Source organism: Pholis gunnellus, assembly GCF_910591455.1.
Source record: "Pholis gunnellus genome assembly, chromosome: 14".
NCBI lineage: Eukaryota > Metazoa > Chordata > Actinopteri > Perciformes > Pholidae > Pholis > Pholis gunnellus.
Genome location: NC_136541.1, coordinates 6,964,626 through 6,991,297, shown reverse-complemented (window position 1 = coordinate 6,991,297; position 26,672 = coordinate 6,964,626). Strand labels below are relative to the sequence as shown.

Sequence of the window (26,672 nt, the reverse complement as noted above, 5' to 3'; positions counted from 1 at the left end):
ATTTCCCACAAACCATGCTACATCCCTCCAACTGGCAGTTCTCCACATGCATTTGTTTTTAAGAGCAAAAAAGAGGGCGAGTGCTCGTAGCTGAGAACTGGGAATTTTCTTTTTGTTCATCTCACCATCTGCCATTGCGAGAAAACATTAGTTCCTTCTGTGCTGGAGGATCAGCAGCCCTTCTCCTCCTCCGTCATTTTTTTTGGTGCCATAAAGCAATCCAGCGGACCCCCTGTGAAATGTTAGCTCGGTAGCACACAAAATGTAGCTGAAAGGCCGGTTGAAGCTGCCAATCGTCTTGGCAGTGATCTCTTTGTTTGTGGTAATTAGTTAGTTTATCAAAATCAACGATGGTAGTGAAATTGTCAATGTCAAAATGCTACACACACAGGACTTAAAATATTGAAACACCTAATGACGCTGACTGCAGAATGTCTTGTAAAACAGGTCAGCACCAAATGAAGGCAGTGATGTCCTGCAGTGAGGACGAACTTGAACAAAATTGATGGACGGATGAACCTCTGCCGGCAAATCTTCCCCCACAGCTACGAGAAATCCAATGTTCCCCTTTTTTTCCAAACAAATAAATCTAAATTCACACATAGCAGCAAGAGCAAATTGTAACTCAAATGTGCCCGGTGGGGTTTAAACAAGTCTATGTTTACATTCAGTATAACTCACCAAAGGTTGAATGTTTAATGCTTCCCTTAAGCATTAAACATTTGTAGAGCTGATTAGTTCTGAATATTTTAAGTCTTGCATTGTTTGCATTTATCTTAAGGCCTAAACTAGCTAGCAGTTTCCTTCCTCACTGTCTTTGTCGGTGCATCTTTACATTTCTTTGAGTGTCGCTGCCGACAACTGTTGATCAGCAGAATGGCGTGAAACAGGTGGGATGAGCGCGCATTAGCTCTTGACAACATAGCGCTCAAAATTGGGGAAAACACAGAAGGAACGTAATGAGTCTTTATGAACAGTAATAAATTCAAAATTCAGAGCATTTGATTGATGGATTCACTTCACATGACTCTTATCATGGCAACGGCTGAGCTGGCAGCTAGCGTAGCTAACAGCATAAACAGTGCAAGCACTGGCAAAAACACTTTTTACTTGGAAAGGAAGTTGAGGGTGGGTTTGATTCTCTGTTACAATCATTTAAAAGCAAAAGCAGCATGTACAAGTATACCTTCAGTGTCTTGTGTAGCATGGTGTTAACGCTAGTTAATGATGTGCTAACGTTTTCTGCTAATGTTAGGTTTTAGAAACGTATATTTCCTTCCACCCTCTCCAGCTAACGAGTATCACCATTACACAATGTTTGACCGCTCCAAATACAAAAAAAACAGCCTGTAAGATGAAGACGAAACTAAATGAAAATCGGAAACGATTGCATGAGAGTCTTTAGAGCAATTTAGTTTTTGAATTCATCATCTGAATTCGTGAGCACTTCCACAACTTCAAATGACCTCCTGGTCATTTCAAACAGAGGAATCCTGGCAACGTAAATTCAGATGAAAGTTTTTTTTCAGTCATTCAATTTCACTGTTTGGTATTAATTTGCTCAAATACGAAGGGCTTCCATATTATCTCAGCAAGAAAAACATGATCAACAAATGCTTACTAAGGACACAGACAAATTGAAATCTCAGACAGAACCATGTTATTCGTGCATCCTTTTATCATGACGTTTTCAAGCTTTCTAGTCTGGAGCTTTACAGACGCTGTAATAACAGCAACTATAGCAGAATCCAAACTAAAGGCTTATCTTGGTTAAAGTGAAAGAGTCCACAAAGGATACATATCCAGTTAATTAGTCCATACCAAATACAACAATATATAATTCAAACAACCCTCCTCTACCCCAGTCCACTATACCTAGCTTGCTGTAATGTGAATATGTGAAATAACCATAAATCATATTCTGTTCTCTGGATCAAGAGGCCATTTAATAGCTAGAAGGTTGCTGGCTTGGCCCTTTGACACTGACAGACACTTAAATTATGGTACTCACCATCAATGTCACTGTGTCCTTCAAACCCTAAATTGATTATGTTATGCTGTGACCACAATGGAGACGATGTCTGTGGAGATAATCCAGAAAAAAAACAAGATCTACAAAAATCTTCCTCTGTTTTTATTCTGCTCTCACACCGTTTGTAATTGTCATCATTGTGTTAGACTGCATTTGTGTCACTGCCTTGTCTAAAGTTCATACAGAATTGGAAAGCCAAAACACTCGGAGCCACTGAAAGATGCAGCTGAGTGTTTTCCATGGAAACAAGGCTCACATCATTGTCTTACTTGCTATCATGCTGCAAAGATAGCCCACAGATTGCTGACGGCATGATAGCTTAGAAAAATATAATTTCTCTCAATGGGAGCATTTCCATTGATGTCCTTGTAGCCAGAAACTGTGTTAAAATGTTTCCGGGAACAGCACAAGACATGCGTCACTACCCTTCATCCAATCAGGCGTTTTCATGGATTCTTTTTTTTTTTTATACATTTTGATAAGGGGCGAATGTCTTCAAGTCACTTATTGTGGTGTTTCCTGTCTTCTGTTTTGTTCTCTGAGAATATCCGCATCATGGCAGGGCTAAGTACTTTTTATGACTCGTTGATTTATGGCCAACCTATCAAAAGGCCTGGCTGGGTGATCAATCACTCAAAACACTATCCTGCATATAGCTGGAAATTGTCTAGCCTGGATCCAGGGGCAGTTTAAGAAACTGAATAAGGGGGGGTGGGGGGGGGGGGAGTTTGGAAGATGAATAAAAACACTCGCATTTAAAAGCCCTGGCTTTTGGTCATTATGAGCTTTGCAAACTGTTCAATAAAGTAATAAATAACTATTGACATTTTAATATGAAATAATATAAATACGTACCTGCTATTTGTAACTCCAAATAGCCTACAGTCATGGACAGATTATGAGACAAAGGGCCCCTGTATACATGATAAAGGCCCCTCGCCTAGCTTTGAGTCTGTTTGTAGTTGCTGTGTGTTTGTTTGTAGTTGTTGTTTGCCTGTTTGAGGTCGTTTTATGTCTTTTTGTGGTTGTTTTCTCTCTGTTTGAGGTTATTTGGTGTCTGTTTGTTGTCGCCTTGCTTCGTTTTGTGGCTGTTTTGCTTCTCTCTGTTTGTTTTGTATCTATTTAAGTTTTGCTGTTCTTTTGCCGCTCTTTGTGGATATTTTGTATCTTTGCGGTACTCATTGTGGTCATTATGCCCATTGTTGTTGGGATGTTTTGCATCTGTTTGTGCTTAGTATGGGTCTCTTATATTGTCGTTTTGGGTCTCTTTGAAGTCATTTGATTGACTTTCCAATAAGAACAGTAACAGTTTCTTCATATAGAGACTCTGCCTGGCATGGATCAATCATATTGAGATTTAATTAAAGCAGCTCTTAGTATTCAGACTGCTGTTTATTTGCAGATGAAATGTAATGGATTCTTGCTTTGAGCCCATCGATGCCCTGAGGCGATTCTTTGGTCACTGCCCATGGTGCTGAAAGTAAACAGGATTGCCAGCGGCCACACAGGCCCCTACAAATCCCATCCATGGGAACATCACTGCATTATGGTCTAAAATGCCACGGTACAGCTTGACCAGCATTTTGGGATTATTGTGGAACACATGCGATAATTCAGATGTTAAACTTTAGTGGAGATGTGAGTCACACACATCATGGAGCCGCCTCAGTGCCTCACAAATTGCACCCAGCAGGGAACCGGACCTAATGCCTTCTGGAGCGTCTGAGAGGCGCACGCGCAAATGCCCGAGTTTTATGAATAGTTTGTTTTCTAGAACAAAGTCCCACGCATTTGACGCGAAGACATGCAGACGACGGTTTCCCCTTTCAGCCCAACATCCCAGTGTTGAGACTTGTTTTTAAAACATTGCTCCTCCTCCTCCAGTTGCGTTTGTAGACTAAACTGTTGTCTCACTTTGTTGTCTCTGTGTCTGACGAGGTGCGAATCCCAAAGGAACCTCCTCCTCCGCCTCCTCCTCCTCCGCCTCCTCCTCCTCCACATCGTCGTGGTACCGCAGCAGCCAACGCGGTGTGTGCGTCCTGCAGCAGCAGCAACAACAACAGCAACAGCAGCAGAAACGGCACCTGTCTGTCGTTTTTTCCGGACGGGCTGATAACCATTTCAGGAGTAAATCAAGGTATTCTCCGAAATAATTCTCAGCGGGGACCCGTAAATACCGATGGCTGTGTAGATATTTGCGCCTCTGAAAATTACGCATCGGTAAGTTCCTCTGACTTGTTTTGCACGCCTGGTGCTGCGCGCTTTCACTCATATCTTTGACTTTTGCTGCGGCTGATCAATTAAGCGGGCTGTCACCGAGCCCGATGCTATATGATAAAGTAAACATATATTTCTTCTTAAATGCCAGTAGGCACGCTGGAGATGCATTCCGTGTGAGAGAGTGTTCCGTAGCTTGACGCTTTTCTTGCTGATGTTTTTTTTTGTTCACGTGCAAAGCGAAGGTCACCCACATGCATTGATGAATTAAACGTTGACGAATGCGAGGATAAAGGGGGAAAGGCATGGTCAAAATAACCCTATTGATTCTGCACCACCGAGGGGGGGAAACATTTGTCACTGATTGATTGTAATTAACACTGTTGCATTGTTCTCCCACAAACTGTTTGCCATTTTGCAAGCTGTAATCTAAATAATAACAAAATAGCCTAACTCTAAATATGAACGGTTCTTGTAATGCAGCCTTTATGGCCTGTGTGATTACGGAACAGGAACATCAATTGAACATATGAACAAAACTGCCAATAACTGTATGATTTTGATTGGCATACTGACAGACATGCAATCCCTTTTTTACAGGCATTAACACACTTGCATCTGGGTTAATTGCAAGCATCCTTCTGTCTAACAGGGATCGTTTTAAAGTAAAAATGAATTATTAATGCACCACCATGTTCAAAGGAATTCAACTCACATGAGGAGGAGGCTGATGTGTGCAGACATATCTTTAAAAATCCCTTTACAATATAGATGAATAAATGAGGAGAGCTTCTTCTTCTTTTGTTTTTCCTGTGTATCTGCATCTGTTGACACACACAGCTTGTGCGCACACACACACACACACACACACGCACACGCACACGCACACGCACACACACACACTTACACAACCTATATTGCTTTGCCAGTGTTGGTGGATGTGGTTCCCAATTTTCCCATCAAGGGTTGGAGTCTGTTTTGGGTTGTTCCTTGTATAGTGTTTTGTCAGGTGCAGTGCCTTACAGTTGGTTCAGTCATTATTTATGATTAGAAATCCTCATGATGGATACTGTCTTGTATTAAGAACTACTGGGTACAATAAACAATAATGTTCTTTCTGTAAACCCACACATCTCCACCTCCTCCATTTTCCTACTGCTGGTACTGGACATCATTTGTTTGTTTTTTCCTTAAATTTGCATCCCTTTAAAGATCCACAGAATTCCATCCTGTGCTGAGCAAAGCAAAGACTCTCCTGCTTCCTTGCTCTTAGGATAATTTTGATAGTGGGCCCCTTCTGTTGTTTCCTGCACCGCTGCTTAATTTGGGGCCTCCAGACACATGGCTGCTGTGACATTTTGGGTTAGATGGAAATGAATGGAGCTAATTGACACCATGTCTGACAAGTTCCTCTCTCCGTCCTTCTGTCTGTCTGAATGTGTGTTTGTCTGTTTAAACGTGCATCACGACAGTTTGATTTCAGTTATCCCTCCTCTAAATCTCAGGGTCTTTCCTCTGAGCACGGCCTGTCCTATTACTTGATAAAGCATCCGAGAGATGCTTTGGAGGTAATTGGATTCGGTACTAGAGGGAAGAGACACAGAGAGGAATGTGTCTGTGTGTGCATGAATTAGCTTAGCTAGCTTAGACGTGTGTGTGCTTTGCTGTTTCAGTGGTTGTGTGTGTATGTTTCTGTGTGTGTGTGTATGTGAGCTGTGTCTCTGCTGGTGCTGGCCAGTGTGCTTTGTGTTTGCAGTGAATCATTGTGTTTTCAGGAAGCTGTGTGGATGAGTAAGACATGAAAGGAGGGGGTTGGGAGGCGGGGTTTTAAGGTCTGACCCGATGCTTATAAATTTGATTGAAGGAAATTTATTTGATCCTTCCAAATGTCTTACCTTTGGTAATCGACTTGTCCTTCATAAATCCATGCTTTTGCTTCAGGAGTCTGCTCTAATTTAGAGCGCAGGTGATGACACATCTTTTGTGGTTGTATATAACCTCAGTGAAAAAACATCAAATGCTTCCTCTGTGATTTGATCCAGGGGGTTTATATGAGTGTAGCATTCTGTTGTGATAAGATTTGAAGTGTTGCGAAAGACGTGTGTTTGCTTGTGTGTGAGTTGAGGACAATCCAGTAAAAGTATTTGTTGTATTTTGTCATCTTTTATTCTTATCTTCTTGATTGATTGTTTGTCTATAAAATATCAAAAAATAGTGAAAAATGCTCTTAATCACTATTTCCAATATCCCATGTTAATCATTAAATTGCTTATTTTGTCCAACTTACATCCCCAAACCTCAAAATACTCATTTTACTATCAGATAAGACAAAGAAAAGCAGTAAATCACTACAACTCAAGCATCAAATAGTTAATCTGTTAGTCGACTAATCAATCGACTGCCTTCTTTCAGCCTTGGTTTTCAACTGACTGTGGCCTCTATTTCTTCAGTTTTATCAGTTGAATAATCTTTGAAATTGAAATGCTCCCTATGATGAAATATAAAGTAACTAAGTCGACAAATTGTCTTGTTCGATGATTTGAAGATGATTTGTCTGTGGTTTCCAGATGAAAACGTCTCATTCATTTTTCTTGTAGACATAAAACTAAACAGTACGAAAGATTAATATCTCTTGTGCCAATCAGTGATCGCTGCTGACGACGAATGGAAGCTAAAGAAAGCTGATTTTACAACCTGCAGTTTAAATTAATTCAGTTTGAAGTTCTGGGTCAATTTGGGATGAATTCAGCAACTAGGAAGCGCTTTGAATTCGCTACTGCTCTGATTCGTGTCTGTGAATGGCTTCTTCTCCATAGCAACAGCAGCCGAGGCTCATGGGTATTGAAGTATTTTAAGCCAACTCCTTGCCATAACTACGGACAAAACACAATTTCTCAGAAACAAATGTGAAAGTATATAAAAATCGTGGTTATTACATGAACCTGTGGGATCGTAACGTTATGTGGGAGAGTCCTGTGTCTATGTTGAATCATAGCAAGGGTATCATTTTAAGAAAAACACTTTTTAAAAACTGAAAGTCTTAAAAAATTGAAAAAATTGTCAATACTCGAGTTTCCAAAACACATGAAAATATCACATATTAGTAAAGACTCTCAAAATGTTATATACCAACATATTATTCTATCACATATCTACCTATTAGTTTACTTATTAAGGCTCTTACTAATAGAACACAATCATTCTGATGCAGTTGCCGAACGTCTTTCAGAACCTTTTTTCCTCTGTGTGTTGTATTTCAGAGCCCTTGATGCCGAGCTGTGGAGACGCTGAGGGGAGCAATTTCAGTGCATCCCAGTGAACACACACACCCAGACACACACACACACACACATATTGTGGAGCCTTTTGGAAACCAGCCCTTCACAGGAGACAATGAAGGGCTACCTGCTGACTGCAATCTTTCTGCTGCCCTTGGTGAGTAGTTTGTGTGCATGTATCTACAGTACGGGGGAGACTGGGGGCAAATGCAACACAATCCACTCCACCAATCAGAAACAAGCTAAAGTGATGACATTTGCTCTCTACATGCTCAGTCAGATTCTCTCAGCAGAATCATTTCACCCCCGCAGAAGTTTTTTAACTAAAAACAGTTTTTGAGGTATGAATGTTACTTTTTGGTATTAACAGTATTTTTCTTTTGCTGCCTAAAGTTTACAAGTCTGTGAATTTAAGCTTACATCAATATTATCTCTGGCTTATTGGTTGCAAATGAACAATGAACAACCGATGGTCAAATGTGTGTTGCTAGCTAGCATATGAGATTTTATGCTGCAAGATTTGTGGCAATTGTGAAACTGTGTTCCAACTGCCAACTGGAAATTAACATATTTCACTAAATTTAAATGATAAATGACATTTAAAAAGGGTGTTTTAAAAATTATTTGTTTGTTCTATTATAGCAGCTCATCAATAAACACACTTTTTCGACAAATGAATATGTGTTTTATATATATTAAAACAATATATATTGTTAGTAAAGTGTTAATATCATATATTTATATATATTATACATATGAGGTGCTTTTATCTGAGATACAGTGTGTTAAAGAGCAGATTCACTCAGAAACAGTTCACCCTAAAATGTCTTCTTACCTGCTATTTATCAAGCTAGATTGTTTTGGTGTGAGTTGCCTAGTTTTTGGAGATATTGCCCGTAGAGATGTCTGCCTTCTCTCCAATATAATGGGACTATATGACACTCGGCTTGTCGTGCTCAAAGCGCCAAAAAAATACTTTTGAAAAACAGCAATGTCTCTTCCCAGAAATAATGACCCAGTTACTCAAGACAATCCACAGAGCTTGTTGTGAGCAGACGTGAAACTTCTTACCAAGTGGGCAATTCTGACAATTCTGGGGTTTAGGAGCATACAAGAGTGTGTAGCCATATCCACGTATAAGGGAGTGTTTCTCCATCATCAGCCTATTCTTTCTCATCTTCACATTTGGTTTATTTTCATACATGTACTCTGGTGGGTGTGTGCTTGTGGTAGGCGCTGGAAGCGTGGAAATCACCATATGCTGCCTCAGCACATCAGCATAAGTTACATGTCCTGGATCAGCTCTGCGCAAAGACAACTGGCCGCCTGTTAGAACAATATCAGGTGGCCCCGCTGACCTGAGAGCTGTTACTGCATCCATCTGCTGTGACTCACTTTTATTAGCCATCTCATTGAAATAAAAAGCAAAATGGAAGAGTTGTGCAAGATGCGTGGGAGGAATTTTATACAGCACACTGATGCAGCACAGCAGCAGTTTCCCTGGTGAAGCTTCACAGATACACACAGTGTTTCTGGTTTATTTGACTCTGACATCCTAGGTATCATCCTCTATCTATGACTTTGATGATGATTGTACTGGTACCAGTCTAATGATGGTCACTAGGGAGACTAATTAATTCACAATGTGACATTGTAGTCAGAAACATCTCTCTAACCTTTAAGTTAACACTGCCCCCAAACATGTGTGACGGGTTCCTCCAGCTGACATCTTCGCACAGTGCAGTCTGAAGCTGACCTTCAGCGGCTGATGTGGCAGACACGTCTGTTCTGATGTACTTATTGTGCGTCAAAGCGGTCTGTACGCCGGGCAAGTGGTCTGCAATGTCAAATTTTAGTTTTATTATCTGTGCTGCGCGGTGCTGTGGGAGCTACTCACTTATCTGGTCCTCGAAAATAGCCTTGGGGAGGTTCCGTTCAGAGGCTCTGCATCCTCCAAATGGACGGTTTATCTGGACAGACATCTGTTCGATGGAGAGGAGAGGAGTGACTGGGAAAGCCAAATTAAAAACACACTTAAAAATAAGACCGATTGATCTGTCCCCTATGCAATGTAGTCATTGTCCTGATTTAGCAGTCCTCAGTTAACCTGGATTAGATGGCACCAGCTAAAGGTTACTAAAGGGTGCACCATTACAAATTAGAGGAATATCTATTATCCAAGATCTTTTTTGAATAGTGCGGTTCAAATTAGAAGATTGATACCACTCTCATATCTGTATGTTAAATATGAAGCTACACCCAGGAGACGCTTAGACTAGCTAAGCACAAATACTGGAAACAGAACAGCTCGTCTGGCTGAGACTAAAGATAACAAAATCTGCCAACGAGCACCTGTAAGGCTCACTAATTAAAAGTTATGCCTCAGTACAAGAAGTGTAAAAATAACAATTGGCTGTTTTACGGGGGGGTTGTGTGAAGGATTATTTCTTGGTTGGGAGCAATAACTTCCTGGAGTCTTAGAAATAGTCACAGCACGTAACCCCTTCATAAAACTACAAACGTCAGCAGGAGCTACAGCTGCTCACTCTTCAGGGATGTGAGCAAGTGTGTGTGTGTGTGTGTGTGTGTGTGTGTGTGTGTGTGTGTGTGTGTGTGTGTGTGTGGTAGATGGAGGTGTGTAAAAGCAGGTGTGTCTATGCCATAAGATTAGCCAATAAAAACAGCAGTAAATATCGATTGTTATTATAGTATGGTAGTATAGTATAACAAAAATAACCTGAAATCCAGGATTCTACATTAATACATTAATATAGAGCACATTTAATACTGTCACCTTACTGGCCTGTCTGCACTCCTGCCAAACAGATATTAGTCATCTGCATCCAACTATTTGTTGTTTCTGGAAAGCCTTGCCTACAGTATGAATTGGCTCCTAGCTGGTAACCTGGGGTTTTGCAACATGAATGCTTGCTACCGGTACAAAGAGGTTTTTTTCCTTCAAGCAATGCCAGTGTGTGTTTCATTAAATAATATATCAAACCCTATTGACAACATGAAAAAGTGACTTCTTTAATCTCCTTTTTTCGTGTTTGTTTTTATTTAGCCAGCATGGTTTCTGACCAGCGTCCAGTATTTGACAAATGTTGTCTGGCAAATGGAATCATTCATGCAGTGATTTAAAATTCAGCCCACGTGCAGTGCGATAGAGAAAGGAAGTGAGTCCTAGGACATCTTCTCTGTCGGTTGATGCTCTATCTTATCGAGGCAGCGAGGCCCGGAGTGAATTCATATTAGTGGGCCGAGAGATAGAGTGATGAGTCAGCCATGGCTCAGCGGGCTGGGACATATTGCACCTATCAGTTCACTGTGAGAGGGAAGGAGGGAGGTTGCATCAAAGCTAAGGGTGCAAAAACAGAGATTGGCTTTAAGAGAACGAGAGGAAGAGTTATGGAGAAGTTGATAGACATGCAGTAACTCTACTACCTCCGGGTAATTTCTTTCCCTCACTACACCTACTCCACTGTATTTCAAAGAGAGGCAGAATATGGGGGTGGTATACAAGTTTCAGGGGGATTTGATGTGATCGCTCTAAAGTGTATGTAAATTAGCAAATCTCTGGAGAACCGCAGTTTGGAACCTCCTCTAACAAAATCACTGATCCGCCACCAACTTGTAAACTCAGGAAGCAAAGAAGGAGAAATATAGAAACAAAATGTTTTTTTTGAAGAACACAGACCCAAAATATCACTCTGTAGGAGGATGAGTCATAAAAAATAGTTTAACATTTTAAAGGAAGAGAGTTATTTTGGTGGTAAACCGGCTACTCGTGAATGCTTTGTCAAATATTTAACAATTAATACAGGGACACAGAATAAGGTCTTTTTCTCTCTGTATTAATTGACATATTGTGTTGTTACATTGAACATGTCAGCAAACAGTTACTGATTTACACATCCAGCAGATACAGAGCAACATTGGCATTTATTTGCAGTCCTATTTCTGACCACTTAACACGTTTTATTGCCTCTCCTTCTAACTCTGTTTGGGGCTCCACCAACTCATGAGGGAGTAATCTCTCTCTCTCTAGATGCTCAGTGCTCCACTATGTTCACCAGCTAGTGGCTAACTCTGTGCGGTTTGGTGCTCAGTGGGTTTATCAGAGCTTTTTCACTCAAAACAGCTGCCTGCTGCTCCAAACAAGGTAGTTGAGAGCAGTGAGAGTGAACCAAAACAATGAGCTCAAAGACGCCAGAACTCTCCTGAGGCGACTTCAGCTGATCGTTCTCTGTGGGTTTGTTATTATGAGTGACCCCTTTCACATTACATGTGGTCATTTTATCCATTGTTAGAATAAAGGTATTGACTAGCGCAGCTTTAAAGCCCCTTTTAAATCCCTATAGTATTTCTTAATATCATTAAATGTTATTATTAAATATAACAATAACACAACACGTGCAAAGGCAAAATGACACCATTGACAAGTATCCAAATAAAAACTGTTACCTTGACTAAAATTACAAATTATGTAGGTTTGAACATTTTTGGAAACATTTTTGGATAATGTAAGTACGCAACTCAACAGTGTGTGTGTGTGTGTGTGTGTGTTCACGTTTGAGTGACAGTGTTGGCAACCAAAGCATTCTAATTCTTAATTTGCTAAGTTTGAATTGGAAAGTAACTGACATCACCTTGTTATCTGACGAAGCTCTGCCGACTTCAAGCAAATGAGAAGATCTCAAACAAAAACACAAATACAGAAACCTTTAACACCACATAAAAAGTATAATTTTATCATTGGCAGATGTTGTTGTGTTCATGTCGTGCCTCTTGGAAAGAGCAAGAAGAACACTGTTCTCAATGGATGCAGTGGTTCAGTTCAGTCCATAGTTATTGTGACACTGAGTGTGTTTTTGTTTATTTTCTCCAGGTGGCCTCAGAGTCCGAGCACTGTATCAACAAGCGTGAACATGAGAAATGCATGGAGAGGATCATGCTGCACAACCCCAGCGACGACCTTGAATTAGGTAAGTGAGGATGTGGCCGCGAGTATGCATGTGTGCTCCTCTGCTGGCATTCCTTCTTTGTGCACAATTTGGCAAGAAGCCTCCGGTTTTCATGGCTCTGCCGCTGCGATTTAATTGTGTACATCTTGGGCTGCTCAGAAAACACATTGCTGCAGATGAAAGTCGTGCATCTCCTACAAAAATGTAATCGAACTTTCCGAGAACGAATGACGAAAACAGGCTCTGTTTTTTTCTATTTTACTATCTGTCATTTTTCTGTTCATCCAATCAGTTTTTGAAAAGGTCATAGAGGGGCTTTAAGGATGAAAGAGTGCAGTTTTCTATCATGTTCGTATTACAATACATCACCTTGACAGGGCGCTATAAAGGACGGACCATCTGGTGATCTACAGCTCACAAACCAAATGTCTGCCTGTAATGTCACGCTGAGCTGCTTTCACGTTTCTCACATACTTTTTTTCCCAAAACACAGGAAACTTGGTGTGTGATTCCTGGAAGCAATTATTTTCTTGGCTATGGATTGCGGTTTTCATTAGCAACTATACGCAGGCCTCCCGCTGCTCCAAAGTAGCCCAACAGACTGCATCTCCCAGAGTGCACTGTGACTCATGGCTTCGCTGACAAGACACGGAACGCTTTGAAAAAAACATGAAGCGTTAAAGATTTAAAGATTTAAGATAACAAGTTAGAAGAGGAGAAGAGCTGTAATTTCAACTCGTTTTTCATCTGCAGATCTTAAAGGTCTGGTCTTCAGTCTTCCTGTGTGCCACACAGCAAACTGCATATGCTCTTTTCAGTGCTTTATCTAAGTTTTATTTTAGTTTTTAAATCATTTTTACGTATAAGTCAGTTCACTCTAGGATTTATGATTGAATCAGACACGCTGTTTTATTCCCGTATTCCTCTGCAACTTCTACAGCTTGTTTTTGTGCCATTTTTTCAGACTGTATAATCACACATGTTCGCCTGCATTGAACTTTTCACCGATCTCTGTTTCCTCCTGTCCCTTCTGCTGATAGCAAATAAAAAAGCCTGGTCAGCAGAAATCATGGGGGTTGAGAAAGTTAAAAAAAGGAGAACAGGGAAACAATAAAAAGGAGAGAAAGAGATAGGTGGTGGTCGTCTGCTTTTAGCCTGGTCAGAAGATTTATTAAGACCCACTCTTAAAAGCATATTTCGTGATTTATTTGTTATTATATTTTTAATTGAGGTGATCTGGCCTCAGATTAGTCTGCCGGCCGTGTGAAATTGCTACATAATGATTTGCTGTCTGGTGCTGTAATCACAGTGTAGCTGAATTTAGCACACTGCTAAATGAATAGCCTATACACAGTGTTTATTATTTCAGAACTAAATGATCCTCAGTGAAAGGTTTCTGTAAAGCAACTCAGAGTGTAACAACTGCACATAATCTAAAAATGTACATGTAATAAAAGCTCATAATACTCTTCATAGTAACCCTTCTAGTTTTACATGACACAAGTGTAGTCCTTAATTTTAAGCAGCTAGACTTTGTCTTTTTGGTCGTGAGGACATTTTCATCAATGAAGCCTCTTGAAAAATAGTAGAACTGCGAGGTATCCAGAGACCTGGACCAAAGAGAACCATAACAAAGTGGGAGATGTTTAGCATGTGAAATATTTGTTTCTATTTATTTAATAGGGTATTTAGCTAGTCTAGCACACATTAAAACCAAGCGTATGCATGTGATACGAGCATGCACAACAGTATCCACAAGAAGAAAGCACTCCTTGCGAAAGAGCATTTCTGCTTCACATGCACAAATAATGGATGTATAAAGAGAAGTGGATGCCACATTGGAGACGGGGAAAACTTCATTCTCATGAAAGTTGCGCATGTAGTCAAAATGGCTCGACTGCCGGTTGGGAAATAGAGCATAGAACTAAAAATTTGAGCAAGAACTCTTCAGCGTTTCCTCTAACCTTGCCTCCCAGTAGGTCTGTCTCATTCACATGAACAGAGGAAGGATAATACTTTTTTTTTTATTATTCGGAAAAATGATTAAATAAGAGTTATTTAAATGTTTTCTACTAGGAAGTTTATTTATCTAAAAAAAAAAAATGATTTACTGATGTGTCTTTCCCAATTTAAGTCTATGGGAAAAGGTCTTTCCGGGCCCCATGGCATCACATGATGCATCTGGAAGTAGTAATTCTTAGGTTTTGCCACTATGTAAAATTTGTAAAATAACTTTGTGTTGGACTGTTGGTCAGACAAAGCAAGACATTTGACGATATCACCTTGGCCTTCAGGAAGTAGTGATGGGTGTTTTTTTACTATTTTATGACTTTTTATTGGCAAAACAATTAATTAATTAAGAAAATAACCGACAGAAAGCTTAATATAAATAGTTGCAGCTCTATTTAAATTTGGCAGCTCTTTTTTTTTTTAAGCATTTGTAGGATTCTCACAAAAGCAAATGGATCACATCCACTCATGCATATCTTTCCAGGATCTTCATGACATGTCTTTCCTTTCAGACTAGTGTTTGAAGTAAAAATGAATGAAGAGAAATTAGCTCTGATTGGTATTCTGCCACCGTTGCACCTCATGACAAATCTCATTCAGTCGTCCGATAAGATCAGCTTTAATGAGAAAAAAAATGTCTGTGTGTGTTTGTGTACACGTATTCTGCACTATGCATGTGCAGTTTGTGTGTGGATGCCATGCTGTATCTTTGCAGCCCGGTGACCATTCAGCGTAGGATTTTGCGTGAGATAGCCAGTGATGCAGACAGAGTGCTTTATTAAGCCGGTTACCTCTGTAGCTCAGTGCTGCTCATTTGGCTCAGATTTGCCCTTTAAAAGGTAATTGGCTTCGTGTCCAGCTCACCAGACAGAACCAAAACAGATTAGAGAGCCAATCAGAATGTAGAGAAAGGTCTGCAAACACACACACACACACACACACACACACACACACACAAATGCATGTCCAGGAACACCAGCGCACAGATGCAGCCATACTCAAAAACACGCCTCAAAATGCATGCATGTAAACACACACACACGATTGGACTTGTACCCGCCTCTGCAGCACCATAAAACCACCCGAGCATAAACAATGTGGTAAAACCTGGAGAGATGGAGAAACAGAGAGTGGAGGGATGGGGAGTAGCTGGAGATAAAGGACATCATTGAAGCATGAAAAGAAAGAAAGAGAGACGGAGAAATCAAAGCTGGGAGAGGCAGCACTGAATGTAAGAACTGAGTCAGGAAATGACTGAGGAAGATGAACAGAGGGAGATCGAAACAGAACAAAAACAAGACATGGAAATGGGTTGAGGAAGATTTAGTTTAAGCTTGTTTGGGATAACGTTGAGATGAAACGTTCAGTTTGGATAGAATCAGATGAAATTGACATTAAAAAAGGTTTAGGTGTAACTTGTAAGTTGTGTAAAAATCTAGTTCAACCTACGTAAACAAAAATCTTTGCTACTACTTAACCATTCACAGCTAATGCACGATGACTTCTCGCTCCAACGCTTGCACAAACACTCACCCCTCTGTATTACATCTCTTACATTGCTCTGCCATTTAACTTCGCCGTGATTATCAACATCTTGTACTAAATGTTGTGCCGCCTTTCGAGTGCTGGAGGTTATATTCTGTTGGAGGCTGTGTTAGTGGTGAAATTTAATTAGCAACAACAACAGCATGCTCAGTAATATGAAGACAAGACGCTGATCGTTGCTAGTGGCTTAATATAAGAAGGACATTTGCCTTGAACTCGTTCCTTCTTCCTTACATGAAACAGTTTTCCGAGTATGTGTGTGTGTGTGTGTGTGTGTGTGTGATAACATGAATTTCAGTCTGAAGTTTCAGTTAATGTGTAAGTTTCAGGTTCAATCAATTACACAAAATCCCTGACGCGCACAATCTTTTTAACGTCTCTAGAACGCCTTGAGCGTGAGGATAGAGCTTGAGGAGTAATGAAGTGATGACATTTTTGGACAGCCATGCTTCTTCCTGCCAAGCACCACGCTCTGCCCTTTATATGTGATGGTGGCGCTGCAAGAAGAATAAAAGTGCTCATAAGTGCTCAGCTTTATGGAGCTTTATAGTGAGTTTCAGCTCGTCAGCTTTGTGGACTGCAACTTTGGTTCACCCTCACTGCTCTCATAGAGCCGTCTTCAGCTGCATAAGGCAGCTGTTTTCCGTGTGTTACCTTCCCAGCCACGGGGGAAATTTCCACACTGGTGGACGTTTCTCCCTCCCGTCTCAAAACCCTATCCTTGTCCCCCTCATTTTTATAGTGTCAGGGTTGATTTTAATTGTAAAATGTCTCGTAACGTTGTCCGCTTACTGTCCAGCGGCCAAATTTAAATGCGAAAGGATCTGAGTTGACAAAAGAAAGTTGATCTCATCTGACTCAACTTCAAATATTACTGTGCGCTCATCACTATGGGCTAAATGACCTTTTTTTGCCCTGTTTTTTTTTTTCTTATTACTCAAGACAGATAATACAATTTGAAAGGAATAGATTTGTCCATTTGGATGTCAGGGGAAAATGCTCAATATCTTTGGAAATTAAACTCTAAATCCTTATCACCTTGAATACAAATGATTCAATTGAATTTGTGTCAGTATCATTTCATCACTTTCATTACAACAGAAATGCCACCAGGAGCTTTACACTGACCTCAGTGTGTTTGTGTTTCTCTCGTCTCCTCAGTGTGTCCGTGGATGTGGGACAACCTGACCTGCTGGCAGGCGGCCAATGTTGGCGAAGTTGTGGTGGTCAACTGTCCAGAGCTCTTCCACGACTTCATGGACCCTGAGGATGGTGAGGAGATCAGCTGTGTCTCTCATTTGATTTGATCTCATTTGTATTTAAAAAAATGAATTTCATTCGGTTCAGTTTAGCCCGAGGCTTATTTTTTTTATTTTCAGAGATGGGGAGGATCAGTCGTAACTGCACGGAGGAAGGCTGGTCTGAACCTTTCCCTCACTACGTGGATGTCTGCTTCTTCTTTGACAACATCACTAAACTTGTACAACCTCTTTAACCTCATATTGAATTTCACATTGCATTTGTCACAGACATACATGACTAACCCTCTGTCTCCCAACATTAGGACACGTACTTTGCCTCAGTCAAGGCCCTGTACACAGTTGGCTACAGCACATCCCTGGTGTCTCTGACTACAGCCATGGTCATTCTCTGCAGGTTCCGGTGAGCGTCACAAACTCAGGTTTCTCAAAATTGGTACATGATATGAAAATAGGTTTTATTCATGCTTTTCTTTAACCATTTGAATCCTAAAAGTCATCACGCCAACTCGTCCACCTTCACAGCCTCGTTGTGTACACTCGTGCGCTCTCTCCTCTCTGCAGGAAGCTCCACTGCACCAGGAACTTCATCCACATGAACCTGTTTGTGTCCTTCATCCTGAGAGCCATCTCGGTCTTTATCAAGGATGGCGTGCTGTACGCTCAGGAAGACAGCGACCACTGCTTCGTACACACAGTCAGTAAAGACATCTACTTCATTTATACTGTGTGGTCACTCAGAAGCCGTAGTACGCACATCACATACATACATGTCTTGCCAATAAATTTCTTATTAAAGAAAGCAACTATGACCCGTTTGGTAAATATGCAAACAATGCATTTTCAGTACACAAGGCTGAATGTTTCAATACTGTAAAGTTGAAGCAGATAATTGCCAAAATGAAGCCTTTCTTGTTCTAAATGATTGCTTCTCTGATTGCTGGAAGGGTTTGGAGTCAGTATGAGAGTGTTGGCAGCGGCAAAATGTTGTCAAGAATATTGTTAATAGGTTCCAGAGAACATAATTAAAGGATTTCATCAAAGTGCATCAACTCATTTTCTAAAGGAAAACATGCGTGTAAAAATATGATCAAGCGTGGTCTGTTTGAGATACAACGAGAAGTTCACAGACAGAGGGATTGAAACACTTCTCCTCCAGTCTTCACTGTTTGATGCGCACCTTTGAAGGAACTTCAATCACATGCAAATTTTTTTACAAAAAGCAAACACGCTATTAGACGACTAATATTCCCTGATTACGAATGCAGAACAAGCTCTTAGCCTTTGTCTGGTAACAACACACAGCTCAGTGTTGTTAAGCAGGCTTGATAAATAAACCTAATTAGGTACGCTAATGGCTTCAGCACGGCCAGTGGAAATCTTCTCCTCGAGGCTCATTAACATATCAATGGTTACTCTGCCCTTTTTTTTCAAATATACTGCTTTACCGTTGTCTCTATGGCGATCACAGGTCACTATGGTGGCGTTGTTGTACCATGCTGTAATGGGTTGACCTCACACTCACAATATGGACTCTTTCATTAACATGATGTCATTAGATTACAGTGACCCACCTGACATGTAGCCTATCGTCGGTGGGTCCCTACTGTTGGCTGTGATAGCATTTTTTAATCCACACGTAGTTGCTAAATGCTACATGTTGAGGGTAAATGCAGCGTTGTGCAGTTAGTTGCAGCCCTGTCTTATCGGGGAACAACGATCTCTGTTTACACTGTGTTTTACAGGAATAAGGACGTTTGTCATTCTGACATTTATCATCTTGAGCTTTTAAAAGAAAGGTGGGCCATTAAACATGGATTCTACATTTTGAGGCTGCAGCAAAATTCTTTTAATGAGGATAAAACAACCAAGAAAGCTAATTTCTCTCCTATATCAAGAGCATATTTAAATATACCTGTAATTATGAGGGTCTAGCAAATGTCTTGACGGTACCGTTCATATTTGTATGTACTTGGTTGTGGTTACTCTTATCATTAACGATAAACTTGTAGTTACTTAATTAAAACTACTTCCAGGATGTGGGTAAACGAGGTTAATGTTGTCAGGATAAATTAAGGTCCACTTTAATGTCAATTTCCATAGTCAGACTAGTGAACACTGCCAACATCATGAAACATCACCTCATCATCATATCACATGCCAACCTTAATCATTACTAAAATTACAGGTAAGCATAAATCATGTTATCTTGCTCCTAGCCAACTGAAGGAATAGTACACTATATATATATATTTATGTAAAACCATTAATTAAAATGTGAAAAGAAATTATAAAAAAACAACAACTAGTTATTCAAAATAACTCTTCACAAAAATAGATGTCATCTTACCATATTGTTGCACTTCATTCTAAGTGAGAGTTCAGATGTTAAAATCCCTGATAAAATACATTTCCCTCCTCTTGTGTTTCCCCCTGTGCAGGTGGCGTGTAAAACAGTGATGATTTTCTTCCATTACTGCGTCATGTCCAACTATTTCTGGCTGTTCATTGAAGGTCTGTATCTCTTCACTCTGCTGGTGGAGACTTTCTTTCCTGAGAGACGTTACTTCTACTGGTACACCATTGTAGGATGGGGTGAGTAACCTTTCCTGAGTAGTTGTCATTAATGGTCAAAAGTTGCACATTTTCTGTCTAATCATACTGTAAATTCAGCTGTTTATGCCACAATTTCAACTTTCAAAAGTAATTTACTTCCACCCGTTTTGGAAAAAAATAGATTGTTATTATCAATTTTGTAATGCTTAGAGGAAAAGAGATGGCACAATGAGACTGAATAAAACATGTATTCTGGATTCTCATCACTTATACCGTACATCTTCACCCTGAAGGTCTCATTAAAACAGCTTTCTATTTATTCATTTATTTGCCAAGATCTTTGAGATTTCAGCCAAACTTGCCAGTAAATATAATAAATACAATTCATATTAATAATAATAAAAGTAGCATTACAGTCTTGAGACAAACATGTCAGCATTCTATAAATATAAATCTATGATAGAGTATCATTATGACAATTTTCTCATAATTCTCTTCCATTTTTTAATGATTACTGTTATTACAGGAACTCCCACCATCTGCGTCACTGTCTGGGCAGTTCTGCGTCTCCACTTTGATGACACTGGGTATAACTCCCCTTGGAACTTTACATTCTCTCCATGTCGACCATGTTGTTCATAGCGTATAAAGCACTTGAGAACACACTGTTTGAGAGCAGAAAGGCAGAGACCTTCATGTCCAAATATTGAAATAAGATAACTTAAATGTATCTCGTTTTGATCCTGGTAATACAATTTTAGATGAGGAGGGGATTTACAAGTTCAGGCATTTAGGGGGATAGATCAGGGAATTAACTTCCCTCATTGTTACACCACAGATCCTTTATTTATGCTGAAAATGTTTTTTAAATCATTGAAAAGATCTGATCATTTCCTTAAGAACTGATCATGTGTTGCATGGAATTAAGTGTCAGCTCGTCTTTATCTTTTATAATTTACTGTGCATAATACATGATAAACTATGTGAGTGTAAGCAAATAAACAGCATTTAGAATTATTAGACAGATTTTTCTAAAAAAGGTTAAATCATGATTTTAGCCCAGCTTCCATTTTACATCCTCCTCTCCTTTCCAACCCTTTCCTCCACCGTCCTTATTCTGCAAATGGCCACTTGCTTGACGTATTGTATGATGCTATTTTTTTCCAAGTGCTGATATAGAGTGTTGAATGATAATTGAAACCCACTGTTCTCCTCCTCCTCCTCCAGATGCTGGGATACAAATGAGAACACTGCCCTCTGGTGGGTGATCAAAGGACCAGTCGTGGCCTCCATTATGGTAAAACGGATGCTAATGTGTTCATTCAGTTTTTCTTGTACATACATTTGTACACATGCTCTGCTATTGCTTAACCGACTGTAGTGTAATTGATGACAACAAGATTTATGTTATTTGTTTTCTCAGATCAACTTTGTCCTCTTCGTCGGAATAATCATCATCCTGGTGCAGAAGCTGCAGTCCCCTGACATCGGAGGGAATGAATCGAGCATTTACCTGTAAGTTCCAATTAGAAAATTCATTATCTCCAAAGTCTTCAGAAAAATATGGCACATGAAAAATCAAGTGGATTTTAAGATCTCTAGTTTGCTGAGCACATAAACAACCCTGCAGCTTAAATACATGTGATTCACCTTTGCTTAAAGAAGGCTGTCAATATTACAAAAAAATGTTTATTGTCAGTATATCCCATGAGAATATTGAAACCAAAATGTACTGATCTCTCTAACAAGGATTGCCTGTGTATCTACAGCCTGATATATCTTACTTTTCGGCGCAGAGGAGCTCAATTGTTGTCTAAAAACATAACAATCAAAAACACATTAATGAGACAAGACTGTTCCACTGGATGAAAAATTCCTTTGTTACAGGAGACATGAGCCCTGTAGTTTATTTTGGGTCAATCTTACGTACATCGTCATGCTGTAAATACTCACCAGAGCCTCAAATGTGTCTTAATCCGCAGCTAAAGTAGTCCCCCAAATGAATGAGTCCTTAACATAAATGTAACTACATATACAGATTTGCAGAAGGAACAAATGGACTTGGGACTGAGCGCCTCTGACAGGGTGGAGAAGTTGGAAGTATTGAGAGACGGACTAAAACATTGTTGATTTTGGTCTTTTCATGGGATTTGTTGATGATAAAGAAAGTATAGAATATCTTTTCTTTTTCTGTGGATCAGTATTTTCCCTTTAAATACACTACCTCGTACTAAATGAAAGGAACCATGTGTTATATAATGGGTTGTTTTTATCCATAACAGTTTTATTTTCACATTCGTATCATTAAACCTCCAATGTGTCATCTTAGACACTTTTCAGAATATATTAATTTGTAGTACCTGTTGGCAGGAAGCGTGAACCTCATTATGGAGTTGTACTGTAGCCAGACATCGCTCCTGTTCTGCTCCCACTGGACGGCGTCTTTTGAGGCTCTGCAGATAATGTCATTCTCATCTGTTGCTTAGACCTGTGCGTGCGTGACCAAGTGTGAAAACGTGTGTGTGTGTGTGTGTGTGTGTTGTGTGAGACTGTGTGTCTGTGTCCCTAAAGACACTGTCTCTGTCTTTGTTGTATTGTTGTGTTGTCTTTGTGCTGTGTAGCAGCTGTGCTCAGAAATGCTTCAGTGAGCCCACACAGGCTGTTCAGCATTCGTGCAGGATGTCAGAGTTATCCACCATCACACTGTAAGTGTGTGTGTCTGTGTATGTGTGTGTGTGTGTGTGTGTGTGTGTGTGTGTGTGTGTGTGTGTGTGTGTGCGTGCGTGCGTGCGTGCGTGCGTGCGTGTGTGTGCGTTTGCCCGCCGACACACGTTTGTGCGTGTTTGTCGAGTGTCGACTGCATGTGTGTATATGGTGTGTGCTTTACACCAGGGGTTCTTAAATGCATTTTCTCACACACACACGTTTGTACTTCTATACTTGTGGGGACCCTTATTGACATACTACATCCTCTAGCCTCTAACCATAACTATCACTGAACCTAAACTTAACTCTGACGTGAACCTTTAAACCAAGTCTTAGCTCTCCAACAGGCCTTTGAAGGTTCCGCCCAAAGTGGGCACGGCTGAATTGTCCTCACTAAAACTTAACCGGTCCTCACAATGGTAGACACACAAGAATGTACATATACACAGCATTAAGTTAATCTGGTGATCATTGAAAGACAGCAAAACAAAATGTTACACTTTTAGGTGATAAGAGTACATTTTCTTACATCTCCCAATGAAAGCGTTCAGAGTATGATGGCTTTGTTCTGCTCATCAAGGACCCCTGGGGGTCACTGGACTGCACTGTAAAAACCTCTGTGTTGCACTGTGTGCCTCGCATCATTTTAAGGTGTCATTTGTTGTTTGTTTTTGTGTATTTCCATTTGTTATCTGTATGTCAGACACTATGTTTTACTGCATGATACAGACACAGCTAAGATAAGGACACAATTAATACTCTATATGACCACAGGGATAGATTGTAATTGTCAGCAGTTGTGTGTTTCTCTTCTCAGTCTCAATCTTGTGATCATTTTCACCTAAAAACGGATTAGTACACTAAATCTAAGCTCAGATTTAAAGGATAAGACTTGTCTTATTCTATATTCTTATTGTCAAAAAATCCCATAAAGGACCAGAACCAACTCAGTTCAACAACACTATTTAGTTTCTGATTTCCTTACCACATCCCCATATCAATTTGATCTTACTGAAGGTTTTTTTATATATATTTCCTGAAAAAGCTTGGCATTATTAACATACATAAGTAAATAATTAGTGCTCTAGTGAGTGTTTATGTCAGTGAGACAGTGTATGTGGAATTGACTCATAAACTACTGGCTACAGGTTTATCGTGATAAAGAAACAAGTGATCCCCCTTATTAATGTGTTTATAATAGTTTTTGGACAACAATGGAGCTCTATTGCAAATATAAATAAGATATTAGACTTTGGCTACACAGACAATACCTGATAGTGGGATCAATTTATTATTGATTTGTTGACAATAAGAAGTATAAAAAATATCTCCCGCCTTATCCTTAAAAGTGAACACTAAAATAATCATAAAATTGTGACTGAGCCTGCATTTTAAACATTTGTCTTGACTGAACTTGAATATTAACACTAGCTGTCAGAAAAATGTGTCATAACATTGCATCATTAGCTCTGTTCTTGCATCACGTCCAGCTGTCCAGCATCAGTAACACATGACTTATTAAACTGTGTGTGTGTGTGTGTGTGTGTTTGTAGGCGTCTGGCGCGCTCCACCCTCCTGCTCATCCCTCTGTTTGGTATTCACTACACTGTGTTCGCCTTCTCACCTGAAGATGTCAGCAAGAGAGAGAGACTGGTCTTTGAACTGGGACTGGGATCCTTCCAGGTATGCTCGAACGTCCGGTTTCAATTTAAGAGAAATATGAGACGATGAATGAGAGAACATAACGCGATGATAAATATTCAAAGTAAACAATATAAAAAGAGGCTCTTTAGTAGAGTGATGGCGATAATCAAACCTCCTCTGACCTTGATTTCCACAGCTATGCAGCGAGCTTTACACTCTTCCAATAATGGTTGAAGGAGAGCAGTAGGGCTTTGAAGTTTTTCCAAGCAATTGCAGGCACAAAAAAGTTTATATTGAGGTATCGACACCTATGCAACCATTAAAATAATAAACAAATCTTTACAGGGAAATATAAACTTTTTGTTAACCAGCAGCTCTATAGTATGTCCTACAACATTCTACAGAAGGGTAGACACGACGTGGTCTTTACTGATGGCACATTACAATTCCTGGATACTGAAGTTGACATTTTTTCAAACGCTTCCTTCTGCCATTCAGCACACACTACTTTGGAGTATAGCTTTTAATAGAGATGGTTGAACATTTTAAAAGTATATCCATCCCCACAGTCACTCTTGTTGATACGTCTTTAGCCTTTGCTGATAAGGATGCAGTTATTTTTTAAAAAGAAAGCATATTTCAATCTTAAGCTGTTTTTCTCTAATTTGTGTTCTGTTTTCTCCTCCTCAGGGCTTTGTTGTAGCCGTCCTTTACTGTTTCCTCAATGGAGAGGTAAGCTTTTATTCCCATTGACAAACAGTTTCCCTTTATGATATTTTACTCGGCTTCTGTTTTTTTCTGATACTTACCAGAAATACCAGAAATGCTCTTAATGCTATTTTTGATGAACATAGCACTTGAACATATTTTAGGATAGATGTCTCTAAATACTGCAAATGGTAACACTTTACTTTAAGCTCTCTATTTAACATGTATAATATATACAAACATTAAATTACTTATAACAGCCATTCCCGAAGACAGGTCTTTTATTTAACATGTATGGCTGCAGTACAACTTTGAGCCAAAAAAGGAAAATTGTAGCCTACTTATAACATCACATCTTATATAAAAGGCTAGCGTACATTTGTTCAATTGATGAGAGGAAAAAAAACAAGAGCCTGTTAACTAAATGCATTCATTTTGTCATATTTATAAAGTATTCATGTGCATATGTTCTCAATCTCACATCAAATTAAACTGTGATTTATCAAACGCTAGTTAATAAATTAAATTACAATAAGTGCTTCATTGACAAATAAACAACATTACATTATATTAATATCATGTTTATAATGAATATTACAGTTTGAATGTAAATCTGTAGTAGGTGCATCTGCCCCCAAGTAAAAATAGCTACCCCTGATGAAACGTTCACGTTTTATGAGTTTTACAAATCTACTGTAGATTACAAAATATAATGTAAATATAAATCTTGAAATATCAATGACTCTTGATTTCAAACAGTTTAAATTCCATGACTTAAGTGTCTTTGCCCATGACACTTTTGAGTCTCACAAACACCAGAAACAGTGTGCTGATGACAGAGAACAACAATCACTCATTTTTGACAAATGAGTATTCAAAGAAAGTGCTGTAATTCTGTAAGGCCTTGTTCTCAAATTAATTAGCCAATCTAAACCTATTGAAACATACAATACAGGTCCGTTCTTCCACAATGCTGACAAACTAAATCCTATTGTCAACTGACCTCTGATGTAATGGATGAAGACTTATTTTATGTGATTAAAGCTTTAATATATTATATTGTCTATCCTTCATTAACTGTTTACACACCAATTACGAATGCTTCAAGGGAATTATAACTGTTGACAAATACATTAATATTATATTAAAGTGTCACTTACACAACTTAAGTGTACTGTACCTTATCGTGGAGCTGGTACAGCTTAAAGTACATTAAAAAATGACCTTGTGAAGTTTCTCCCTGAAGGTGCAGTCGGAGATCAAGAGGAAATGGCGCAGCTGGACCGTGAACCGGTACTTTGCTGTGGACCTGAAGCAGCAAAGGCACCCTTCGTTGGCCAGCAGCGGAGTGAACGGCGGGACTCAGCTGTCGATCCTCAGCAAGAGCAGCTCCCAGATACGAATGTCCAGTCCGCTAGCGGAGAACGCCAACATCAGCCTCCCAACCTGAGCGTCTGATTGGCAAGAGTCAACTTCAAGGTGCCATTCCACTTATGTACATCCAGACCAACCAGAGCAGACCAAAGTGGCCCCTCATACCTCATTACATTTTGTAGTTTGGCCTTTCGAAAATGAGGTATTTCTGAAAGCATTTACTGGAGATTCATTAGAGGTACATAGCTGACGTTCATACTTAATCATTTTATTTCAATATACGATACAATTGAATTTATCTGAGTATTTCAGTTGACTCTGTAGATTGTGAACTTTTCCAATTTTCCAATTTTCTAACAGACAAATTCCATTCCATAGA

The 26,672-nt window shown here is 39.6% G+C and overlaps 1 protein-coding gene across 1 annotated transcript; it reads left to right on the top strand.

Annotated features, from left to right (window-relative positions):
- Positions 1 to 7,642: 7,642 nt before the first annotated feature.
- On the top strand, positions 7,643 to 26,369 carry LOC306705769 (pituitary adenylate cyclase-activating polypeptide type I receptor-like; the record flags this gene model as incomplete). The annotated part of the gene is made up of 14 exons (XM_079172613.1): positions 7,643 to 7,684; positions 12,416 to 12,512; positions 17,208 to 17,318; positions 17,426 to 17,526; positions 17,611 to 17,708; positions 17,870 to 18,002; positions 19,747 to 19,900; positions 20,388 to 20,448; positions 21,089 to 21,158; positions 21,285 to 21,376; positions 22,483 to 22,566; positions 24,121 to 24,250; positions 24,902 to 24,943; positions 26,166 to 26,369. 14 exons carry the CDS (start codon positions 7,643 to 7,645, stop codon positions 26,367 to 26,369), a joined length of 1,419 nt encoding a protein of 472 aa, XP_079028739.1.
- Positions 26,370 to 26,672: the final 303 nt, after the last annotated feature.